Source organism: Gossypium hirsutum, chromosome D05 (genome assembly GCF_007990345.1).
Source record: "Gossypium hirsutum isolate 1008001.06 chromosome D05, Gossypium_hirsutum_v2.1, whole genome shotgun sequence".
Lineage (NCBI taxonomy): Eukaryota > Viridiplantae > Streptophyta > Magnoliopsida > Malvales > Malvaceae > Gossypium > Gossypium hirsutum.
This window is the reverse complement of record NC_053441.1, coordinates 33,349,946-33,362,624: the sequence shown is the minus strand read 5'-3', so window position 1 is coordinate 33,362,624 and position 12,679 is coordinate 33,349,946. Positions and strand designations below refer to the sequence as shown.

Here is a 12,679-nt window from a genome sequence, read left to right as displayed (position 1 = left end):
AAAAATGTATCTGAAGTCAGAAGTTTTCTGGAATTAGGTGGTTATTATCAGAGATTTATAAAAAGGTTTTCAATGATAGCTTCATCGATGACAAGATTATTACAGAAAGATGTGAAATTTGAATGGACTAATAAATGTCAACAAAGTTTTGACCAGTTGAAAGCTTTAATGATTGAAGCACCGGTCTTGGTTTAGCCTGAATCGGGTAAGGAATTTGTGATTTACAGTGATGTGTCATTGAACGGTTTAGGGTGTGTTTTGATGCAAGAAGGTAAAGTGGTTTAGAGTTGACAACTATTGTCTTTGCACTGAAAATTTGGCGACACTACTTGTTCGGTGAAAAGTGTCATATATTTACCGATCACAAGAGCTTAAAATATCTCTTAAGAGATTAAGAGATTTAAATACTACTATACAATCTTATCTCTTAGAATTACAAAATTTACCCTAGTAATTTTAATTTATTGAAATGTTTCACTAGACCATTAAGGCTTTAAGTAGATAGAATTTTTCATATGTTCTACGAATTGGGTCAGTTCAAGTTGGTTAAATGAGCTTCATTTAATCAATTGACCTTCATGAGCTATTTTGTATGCATTCATCATAGACTTTAATCTGTGACCTGTGACACTTGACTCTTGTTATTGTATGAAGGTCTTTATTATACCATGCATCTTTCTCGACTAATATTTTACTTAAGGATTTGTTGCTATATAGATAGACATATATATATTTTTATAAATCCTATCATTCTCTTTGATTATCGTTAAGGGTACATGTGAATTTCAAATTTTTAATTTTTCTATATATTTTTGCTTTTTAAATTTGATATATTTTTATAAAAATTGTATATATTTTTATAAAAAGATTTTTGAAATATATTTTTTAAGCTATTTTAATTTATTTAGAATTACAACTAAATGGATAGAACATGTAAAGTTGAAAATAAACTTACATCAATAAAAAGTAAAAGAAAGAAATTTGATGAAAATATGAATCGAGCTCCTCATATCTCTTTTTCTTATTGTCTTTGTAAGTTTGAAGCTGTCCTTTGTATGAGAGTTTTTCTTCTGCCTCCAAGTGGTTTCTTCTTATTTTCTTTCTCCTTATTGCTTTTAAAACTCATAACCCTTATTTTCTTGGGTTTTATCGAGGTCCTCCATTGAAGATAGAATTGCGGTGAAGTAGTTACTTATTGGCAAAATTTCTAAATTTAAATATATACTCTACCTCAAATTTGATGTGGTAGGGTAGAAGACTTCTTTTCACCATTTCTTACTTTATGGTCAAATTCTTCCATTTTTCACTTTGAGCCTAGAATGGAAAAAGAGAAATAACAAACAAATTCAATCTAATTTAAAAAATTGATAGAAAATAAACAAAATTAATCTATAAAATTAAAAAATGTAATAAAAACTAACCTAAACATCAAAATTTAGCCCTTAAATACTAGGAAATTAAAATTTAATCTGCAACAATGCAACATCAACCAAATCTCCTTGCGCAACTCAATGGGAAAACTTAAATTGCCCTTGTCAGATGTGTAAAAGTCTTCGATTTCAAGTTCTTAGTGGTAGGGGTAGCTGGTGGAGGCATACAGTGGTCTTCAAGCTTCTTAGTTATGAACTATTCAATTTAAGTTTTTTCTTAATAAATTTTAAAAAATTGATCCCAAAATTTCTAAAATTTTATTTTGGTGACTCCGATAATGAATTGCTGACTTCGTTCCTGCTGAGTAGAAACTCATGATCTCATTTTCGATGTTTTTATTTTGTAAAAGATATATGCATTTCCCTTGCAAAATCCACACATTGGATGACATCAAAGTTATAATCAAAATGCAGAAGATTATCAATCCTAATGGTAATTTCCACAATCAACTGGTGAATAGAAACAAACAGAAATGCTAAAACACAAAAACTGTGCAAAACCATTATATGAAACCATTTTGAAAGCCATAGCCCATATGGATTCCCATGTTGCTTTTATTATTGCATTACAGCCATGAAAGGTAAGCATCATTAGAATTCAGCCCCATGCAGTCTTTTTCTACTGAAAAATGACTCCATTGCTAAAATCTATGAAAACACCATCCAAGTTGTAAGTTCATGGATTTCTCCGAACCATAAAAACATTACATACCTAGTAACAATTCATCTATACATATATCTAAGTCACGGGTTAACATGATACCAATTCAGTTAAAAAAATTACTAAAATACCTTTTTATATACAAAGTAAGCTATATCATTTTGAGGGTATTTTTGTTTTTTTAGCTTTTAAAATAAAATCAATAAAAGTTGAAGCATGATAAGATTTAAACTCATGACACATTAATGAATTTTAAATATTTAACTTTACAATTTAAATATAATGAAATGTAAGTTTTTTCTTATACAATATTAAGATAGGGGATGGGAATAGCACAGTTTGAACCCATATTAAATGAGTGTGTACAATTATTTTAAATTTTAAATTATATAAATGGATTCCTCCTTTATAAATATTACTAAAAGAGAATATAAATGAAAGATAACTATAATGAAATAAATAATCACAAATATTGAAAATCTAAAAAATATGGCATTTAGGTGTGCCCAAGCCATAGGGAAAATCTCTATTAATTTATCTATACATATATCTAAGTCATTGATTGAGTTGATGTTACAAGTTAACAGAGCATCAACTCAGTTGAAAAGAATATTAAAATACCCTTTTATATCTAAAGTAAGTTATAATATTATGAGGATATTTTTTTTTATAAAATCAATAGAAATTCAATAATGATAAGATTTGAACTCATGACATAATGAATTTTAAATATTTAACTTAATAGTTTCAATATAATGAAAATCTAGTTTTTTTTTATACAATATACTAAAGTAAAAGATAAAGATGATATAACTGGAACCATATCGAATGAATTATCACAGTTATATTTATCTCTTTTTCTTTTATTGATAAATGATTTATAAATTTTTATTTTACAATCAAGAATCTGATTAAAAAAGAGATTAAAATAAGCAAATACATTTCAAAAAAAAAATCATTAAACTATTCCATTTTGTTTAAACAGCCATTTCCCTTTTGTAGTTAAATAAGACCTTGTTTTGTTATTCTCACTAATCAAAACCCTTGATTTTAATGAAAGTAATAATATATTTTAAAATGAAAATTGATTTAATTAAAATCATCAAGAAACATACTCAAAAGTAACGATGGTTTCTAAGAACATCAAGCATTCCTCTATCCAAATGGGTTCCTCCTCAGCATTTGATCCATATTTTGCAAGTTGTGAGCTGTACAATTGTTCTCTTTTAGTGTGAGAGACTCTGCAAGTGTGGAAGCCAAGTATTTCTCTTTTTCCTCCTTTCATAATCATCCCTGTGCTCGATACTTCATAAACCCAACTCCTAATTAAAAGTCAAGGTCCTGCAAGATGCTATTGCTTCAGGTTGGGCTGCCCTATTAAACTAGACGTTCATATGAACATGATCCGGAAAATTTTCATCAACATTTTCAACCACTTTAAACTTGTATGGGTACTTCCCTTTCTTCTCCAACTTTGCTACTTTTACTAGATGTTTTACACATTTCCCACCTGATTTTGATATAATAACTGGATTATTTTCTCCGAATAAAGGTATCAGTCTCCTAGCAATGAAATTCTCCTTTTCTTCATCTGCAAATCCTTCAAGTTTCACAGCTTTGAGATCATCGAGCTTATCAGGAACAATGACTAAATCTAAGAATTTTCCAGTGCTGGGCATGTTATAGCATTTTGGATCAATCTGCAAGTTTTGATCCACATATACTTAATAAGATATAGGTATTGACATAATTCTTTAAATATATATAAAGACATTTTTCATAAATATATATGTATCAGATATGTATAGGTATTCGAAGTTAAGAAAAGTGTAAAACATAGACTAAATGCTGAGCATATGCAGAAAATGAGAAAATGAATTCCTTCATTCTGTTTGATGGATCATTTCTGGTACATTTATACTAGAGATTGAGAGCAAAAATAGTTTTTAGTAATCGAGAATAAGAGGAGAAACGTGGAGCAATCTGTTGAAGAGAATGAAAATAGAAAAACAGAAAATTCTTGGCTGTTGTGAATGACGACAAAGGTTAGGAGCCTCCACTGGTCATTTGACACCTGTCTATACTAGTAACGTTTCCTTCAACATTCGAGTATGCATAACATTGCTATTTATACCATTAAATATGCAAAGTCCATCAAAAAAAACAAATGAGAAGACTTACTGTCACAAAAAGTCTTTTCAAGTTAGGACAAAGCTTCAAAAAGCAAAGTAAGGCATTAATAGATTCTCTTTCCATTGAACAATCAATCCACCAAAGCTCTTTTAGTTCGCTCATACAAAGTAGAGGGTCTCTACTTGAAAAGGACAACGGCTTGCACATCGATGTCTAAAAGAACATTCAGAAGAAATAAATTATGAAGGTTAGCTATGTTGAATTTTCATTCTTAAAGCATACATTCATGTCAGACATATGTATCCTCATCCATACACAAGTTTGAATAACATAGGTTAGTACTACATGAATATGAAAGTGAACATTTCTTTATTGAACGTACTTCGAAAAACCATCTGCATATTGTTAGAGATTTAGCACCCTTATGCTTATCAAAATTGATTTGAAACATCTTTTCCTGTTGGTGCAGCCACAAAGGGTTCTTTTATAGATATTATAATAATCAAGGCAACGGGGAGACTTTTGAAAGTCCCATGTCCATTGTGTTAGAGGACCTTGTCTAAGATCAACCATGGCATCTTCCAAGAACAATCCACAGCCACACCTGCCACTAGGCTCACCTTTGAAGGACACTAAGTTGCCTCTATATCTGAAAGATTTTTAAGAGGCAGCTTCAAAACTGAGAGATTGTAAACGGGGGCAATCGAGGACCACTAATTTATGAAGCCCTTGGGTTTCTTTTATCTGTAAAGATTGTAATCCATTGCATTTGGCGATAGTCAAGCTTTGCAGAAATGGCAAATTTGGCACCAATGATGAAACTGCCATATTAGACAGTTGGCTTACTGATATGAGATATAACGATTTTACTTTCATTGTGTTCGAAGATGGTTGGTGGGTTTGCAGTGGGTGATTTTCCTCAAGCCGCCCCCAATCAAACCACATGTATCGACGTGATAAATGGTTAGCCGATGTAAGATTCAGCTTCAAAAATAAATCAAATGGCCTTGGTAATTCTTGTTTACCAGCTGAAGAATCAAGTTGGAGTGCACCCTTGCTGGAAATGCTAGCAACTAAGATGCCTCTTCCATGACCAAACTCAAATCTGAACCCCCATTTATTTCTAGGCCTAGAGTGTGTGTCGAAATCATCAACAAAACTTTGTATGATTTTAGTGGCAGCTTCCATTGTTATTACATCGTGGACAGGTTCCAACAAAAAGCCTCTTTCCAGAGGTGTTTCCAGTGAGTTGAAAGGAAAGAGGCTCGGACAGCGGATTCAAAATGAAGGAAATGATGTGGTGAAGGATGTTATCAGGCAAACGACTGATGTAATCATTAGGGTCCATCTTATTACTGTTCCAAAGCGAAAAAAACAACATTGATCATATCAAAACTTCGAACTTGTTTGATCATAAAACTAACAGAACCCCAAAGTAAAAAGTATAAATACAAGTTCACACTTAGCTGACCTTTTTGGGATATTGACATGATTATACGATTTCTCTCCATCGTACTTCCACATATGGATAAGTGATGGAATAATATGCTGGAAGGACATCATCATTTAGACTACAGATATCCAAATACCTGATCCAATACAACAAGGTTAAACTAAAATACTGAAAATTTACTAGAAAATGATAATTAATAAAGAGTTATTACCTGGAGCTTGAAGTGATTGTTGGGTTGTTATTATCATCTGGATCATGCCTTTGTTTCTCTTGATTAATTTGCTTGCTTCTTCTCTTCTTTCCCATTTTTTGTTCTTCTTTTCCAATATGTTTGAGATCTTTGTCGAGTATTTAAAACATACAAGCCAAATGACTTTTAACTTTTGGGGCATTTGCTAATCATTTAATTTTAATTTTTATAGTGGGAGGAAGTTTAATTTTAATTGAGTTTTAGTTTGGATGGTATCAATATTAAAAATATATTTTAAAATTTAAATCATCTAGAACTCAAATTCTCATGTATATTCGTGTACCTTATTTTATATAATATAAATGATAAAATTCACCTTTTAATTTGATAAATTATGCAGGAACGTGATAAAAAAAAAATTGGTCGAAGAGAAGACTCCTACTAGATAGGGATATATACAATGATGTTTTTATAGGAATATCACTAAACACATGAGCCAACATGAAACAAGTTATAAACCCGAGTAACTATAACAGAAAATCATGACATTTTCTTGGAAAAAATCTTAAGATAGTGTTTTGAGAACTGAAAATCCTGATATTAATTTATCCCTATAGTTTTGAAAAGCTTCAATTTCATTCATGATATATTATAATTCTAAAAATTTAAATTTTAAAATCATTTTAAAATTTAAAATATAAATCTTAAAATCCAACTTTTATTTTAAATTTTAAATCAAGATCCAAATTTCTTAACGCAAATCATAATTTCCAAACAAGCCCTAAAGCATCCTCCAAAAGAAACAGGAACAAGAAGATTGTCTTTTATGGGTTTAAAGATGCAAATTAGGATTCAAGCACAAATGAAAACCTTGATGAAGTAAACATTTGAGTTGGGTTGGCGAGTTTAGTTTTACAATTAGGTCAATTTATATCGGGGTAATTCGAGTTTTAAAATTTTCGATTTATTTCAAGACGGATCAATTTTGAGTTCAAGTCAATTATAAGTTTCTGTCAATTTCGAGTTCATGTCATATCGGGTTGTGATCATTACATGTTCAACAATTCGAGTTTAATTTAATACATGAATTATCTCGTAATTTTAAATTTGAAGTTCTTTGTGTGTTTTAGGTTTTAGGCTCAACAATAAGAATAGTCACCCAATTGTGCCTTTAGTTCTATTTTGATTACCTAATTATTAATTTTTTATTTAGTCACTCAACTTTTCAAAATTGAATATTTTTGTCACTTTCTTGTTTGTTATCATTAGGTCAAGTGACGAAATGTTGATGTGGGCTTTTTCCGATTGGCCTAATAACAAATTTAGCCTTCACTATTTACACATTCTATCAATTTGATCCCAAAATATAAAAAATAAATAAAGTAATCCCTCAACGACAATTTAATTCTAATTTTAAAAATTTAGGAAAAGAAAAAATGTTTTAAAAAAATTCAATTTTGGATAAAACAATTATAAAAACAAATTTAAAAAAATCTAAAAAGTGTAAATAAATTAGAAATGAAAACCCAAAACATATGTATTCAAAAAGCTATGAATATGAAATGAATTAATGAGTACTAAAAAGAAATGAAGTTGAACAACCTCATAGGACAAGGAATCAACAAAATTATCTCCCTTGATTTAATTCAGCTACTAGATTTTCTGGAACTTTGGTCATTTGACCAGCATACTTGGATTACCCAAGTATAGAAGTTACTAATAACATTTCCAAGCTAGAAAAAAAAATGCGAGAAAAAAAAAACGTTTCTAGGTTTTTCATTTCATAAAAAAAAATTTACATTGCATTGTTTTCCCTACTCAAAAATTAGGTCTTTATATATTTTTAAAATAAGAAAAAAGTTTAAAATTATTAAGAAAATTTTCAACATTTAATTTTTTTTATTTCTGTTTGATAACCATATTAACATTTTACTTAATATAAAATTTTCAACAAAAAGGTGTTGAATATATTAAGTAGATACTACTTATCACTTGATGTGGAAATTATTAAGTTGATTTTATTTTTTCATTTTATTAATATTGAAATATTCAAAATTTATCTTTAAATTTTATTCAAAATTATTTAAAGTAAAATAATTAATACAATATCGATAGGATGGAAATTATGAAATAATAAATTTTTAAAATTCAAGATTTAATGTTATCAAATAAAAAAATATATATTCCGTGATTAATATAAATTCAATGTTTAAAAAATTTTGTACTAAAAATTCAATACTTAATTTTTCAATCTAGTCTAAAAGTCTTTATTTATAAAGATTAAAACCCTACATAAAAATGTATTAATATTCATCTTATTGAAAATAAATATAAATATTGAGGAGGGATCCACTAACACAGTGTAAAAATTAAAATAGTTTTACACACTTTCGTAATTATTTATATGATAAATACGTTAATGAGTCAATAGTTATATTTCATAGTCTGTTCATATAGATTATGCATGTTAAATTTGATGTAAATTTAGAATTTGTAACTATTTGTTTTATGTTAAAAAATTTACTTGTTGAATGTATTTTAATATAAAAAGTATTTTAGATCAAAATAATAGAGATATCAGATTGGTTTAAAAATTTATATATATAACAAATACAATTATATTTATGAGTTCAAAGTTTGGATAATTAAAATATTGCTCATATAAATAATTATGAAAGTATATAAAATTATTTTAATTTTTAAATTATATAAATAAATTCCTCCTCTATAAATATTACTAAAAGAGAATATGAATGAAAGATAAGTCTAATGAAATAAATAATCGCAAATATTAAAAATCTACCTCTCTTTCCTAATTTATCTAAAAAAATGCATGTCAGTGTGCCCACGCCTTAGAGAAAGGCTTGCTAATTTAGATTTTACTCAACAATTAATTAAATGCATCCACACCTTAAGTAAAGAGTCTCTCTTTTTCCTCCTTTCACAATCATCCCTGTGCTCAATCCTTCATAAACCCAACTCCTAATTAAAATTCAAGCTGGCCATTGCTTCAGATTGGGCTGCCCTATTAAACTAGACGTTCATATGAACATGATCCGGAGAATTTTCATTATCATTTTCAACCACTTTAAACTTGTATGGGTACTTCCCTTTCTTCTCCAACTTTGCTACTTTTACTAGATGTTTTATACATTTCTCACCTGATTTTGATATAATAACTGGATTATTTTCTCCGAATAAAGGTATCAGTCTCCTAGCAATGAAATTCTCCTTTTCTTCATCTGCAACTCCTTCAAGTTTCACAGCTTTGAGATCATCGAGCTTTTCAGAAACAATGACTGAATCTGAGAATTTTCCAGTGCTGGGCATGTTATAGCATTTTGGATCAATCTGCAAGTTTTGATCCACATATACTTAATAAGATATAGGTATTGACATAATTCTTTAAATATATATAAAGAAATTTTTAATAAATATGTATAAGACATGTATAGGTATTCGAGTATGCATAACATTGCTATTTATACCATTAAATATGCAAAGTCCATCAGAAAAAAAAAATGAGAAGACTTACTGTCACAAACAGTCTTTCCAAGTTAGGACAAAGCTTCAAAAAGCAAAGTAAGGCATTAATAGATTCTCTTTCCATTGAGCAATCGATCCACCAAAGCTCTTCTAGTTGTCTCATACAAGGTAGAAGGTCTCTACTTGAAAAGGGCAACGAGTTGCACATCGATGTCTAAAAGAAATTTCAGTAAAAATAAATTATGAAGGTTAGTAACTATGTCGAATTTTCATTCGTAAAGCATACATTCATGTCAGACATGTATCCTCATCCATACACAAGCTTGAGTAACTTAGGTTAGTACTACATGAATATGAAAGTGAACATTTCTTTATTGAACATACCTCGAAAAACCATCTGCATATTGTTAGAGATTTAACACCCCTTATGCTTATCAAAATTGATTTGAAACATCTTTTCCTGTTGGTGCAGCGACAACGGGTTTTTTCATAGAGATCATAATGATAAAGGCAACGGAAAGACTTCTGAAAGTCCCATGTCCATTGTGTTAGATGACCTTGTCTGAGATCAACCATGACATCTTCCAAGAATAATCCACAGTCACACCTGCAAAACTGGGCAATATGCTTACATTTGCAGGACACTTTGATCGACACTAAGTTGCCTCTATATCTGAAAGATTTTAAAGAGACACCTTCAAAACTGAGAGATTGTAAACCGGGGCAATCAAGGACCACTAATTTATGAAGCCCTTTGGCCTCTTTTATCTGTAAAGATTGTAATCCACTGCATTTGGTGATAGTCAAGCTTTGAAGAAACGGCAAATTTGCCACCAATGAAGAAACTGCCATATTAGACAGTTGGCTTACTGATATGAGATACAACGATTTTACTTTCATTGTGTTCCAAGAAGGTTGTTGGGTATGCAGTGGGTGATTTTCCTCAAGCTGCCACCAATCAAACCACATGTATGGAGGTGATAAATGGTTAGGCGATGCAAGATTCAGCTTCAAAAACAAATCAAATGGCCTTGGTAATTCTTGTTTACCACCTGAAAAATCAAGTTGAAGTGCACCCTTGCTGGAAATGCTAGCAACTAAGATGCCTCTTCCATGACCAAACTCAAACCTGAACCCCCATTTATTTCTAGGCCTATAGTGTGTATCGAAATCATCAACAAAACTTTGTATGATTTTAGTGGCAGCTTCCATTGTTATTACATCATGGACTGGTTCCAACAAAGCCTCTTTCCAGAGGTGTTTCCAGTGAGTTGAAAGGATAGAAGTTCGGACACCGGATTCAAAAGGGAGGAAGGAAATGATGTGGTGTAGGATGTTATCAGGCAAACGACTGATGTAATCGTTAGGGTCCATCTTATTACTGTTCCAAAGGGAAAAAAACAACATTGATCATATCAAAACCTAGAACTTGTTTGATCATAAAACTAACAGAACCCCAAAGTAAAAAGTATAAATACAAGTTCACACTTAGCTGACCTTTTTGGGATATTGACATGATTATACGGTTTCTCTCCATCGTACTTCCATAAATGGTTAAGTGATGGAATAATATGGTGAAGGACATCATCAGTTAGGCTACAGATATCGAAATACCTGATCCAATACAACAAGGTTGAACTAAAATACTGAAAATTTAGAAGAAAATGATAATTAATAAAGAGTTGTTACCTGGAGATTGAAGTGGTTGTTGGGTTGTTATTATCATCTGGATCATGCCTCTGTTTTTCTTGGTTAATTTTCTTGTTTCTTCTCTTCTTTCCCATTAACTTTGGAGGCTTGGAAGAGGCCAAAAATCTGTTTAAATTTTATAATGGAGCCTTTTCTAATCATTTAATTTTAATTTTTATAGTGAAAGGAAGTTGATGATAATTAGATAAGTGTGATTATGAAAGTAATTAATTTGAAAAAGAGTGGATTGAGTTGAAACATATTTATCTTAGGATTGAGCAACTTATTTTAAAATTTATCTAGAACTCAAATTCCTATATATACCTTCTTTTACGCCATTTAATTTGATTAATTTAAATTAATGGTAAAAAATATAAAAATTATTCCTACAGAAGACTACTACTAATTAGGGATATAAATAATAATGTTTTTATCAGAATTTCAGCCAACACTAAACCACAAGAAATTGACCAAACTGTTGTCAAATTTAATTAATATAGACTAATTCATGAGCCAACATGAAACAATAATAAACCACAGTAATTATAACAGAAAATCATGGCATTTTCTTGGAAATAATCTTTGGGAATTGAAAATCATGACGTTCCTTTATTCCTACAATTTTATAAAAATTTGGAATTTATTGATGATATATTAATTTTATTTTAAAATTTAGAATCATAAGAAATCCAACAATTTTATGTTTATCTAAACAAATCATTTAAGTTTTTAAATCAATACTAAATCATAATTTCCAAACAACCCTAAAGCTACGTCCGGAGCAAGAAGATTGCCTTTTATGGGTTTAAATATACAAATTAGGACTCAAACACAAATGAAAACCTTGATGAAGTAAACATCTGAGTTGAGTTGGTGAGTTTAGTTTTGCAATTACTTCAATTTAGATCGGGAGTTTTAAAATTTTCAATTATTTTAAGTTGGATTAATTTTGAATTTAAGTCAAATTTGAGTTCGTGTCAATTTTGATTTGGGTCATATCGTGTTGTGATCATTACATGTTCAGCAATTCGAGTTTAATTCAATACATGAATTATGTTGAATCTCATAATTTTAAATTGAAGTTATTTGTATGTTTTAGGCTTTAGGGCAAACAATAACAATAGTCACCCAATTATGTTTTTAGTTCTATTTTAATTACTTAACTATTAATTTTTTTATTTAGTCACTTAATTTTTCGAAATTAAATATTTTTGTCACTTTCCTATTTGTTTTCGTTAGGTCAAGTGACGGAACGTTGATGTGGGCCTTTTCTGATTGGCCTGATAAAGAATTTAGCCCTCAATATTTACAAATTCTATCAAATTGATCTCAAAATATAAAAAAATAAATAAAATTAGCCCTAAACTTTTACAAAATTTGTCAATTTAGTTCTAATTCTAAAAGTTTCAAAAAAAAGAGGAAAATATTTAAAAATTCAATTTTGGATAAAAACTATAAAAAAATTATAAAAAAATCTAAAAAGTGTAAATAAATTAGAAATGAAAAACAAAAATAGAAGTATTAACAATACAAAAAATATATATCAAATGATTCAAAAGCTATGAACACGAAATGGATTGATGAGTATTAAAAAGAAATGAAGTTGAACATCATCATGGGACATGTAATCAACAAAG

The 12,679-nt window shown here is 29.5% G+C and overlaps 1 protein-coding gene and 1 long non-coding RNA gene across 2 annotated transcripts; both read right to left on the bottom strand.

Moving 5' to 3' along the window:
• Positions 1-4,498: 4,498 nt before the first annotated feature.
• LOC107902445 (uncharacterized) lies at positions 4,499-6,037 on the bottom strand. Its single transcript, XR_005914238.1, has 3 exons — positions 5,889-6,037; positions 5,696-5,813; positions 4,499-5,579 (listed from the first exon to the last, which is right to left on the bottom strand). It is a non-coding gene; the product is annotated as an uncharacterized lncRNA (long non-coding RNA).
• A 2,536-nt stretch (positions 6,038-8,573) lies between these two features.
• Positions 8,574-11,219, bottom strand: LOC107902444 (F-box protein At2g39490). Its single transcript, XM_016828626.2, has 5 exons — positions 11,043-11,219; positions 10,851-10,967; positions 9,738-10,734; positions 9,403-9,567; positions 8,574-9,218 (listed from the first exon to the last, which is right to left on the bottom strand). Exons 1-5 carry the CDS (start codon positions 11,135-11,137, stop codon positions 8,901-8,903), a joined length of 1,692 nt encoding a protein of 563 aa, XP_016684115.2. The 5' UTR covers positions 11,138-11,219; the 3' UTR covers positions 8,574-8,900.
• Between the last annotated feature and the right edge of the window lie 1,460 nt (positions 11,220-12,679).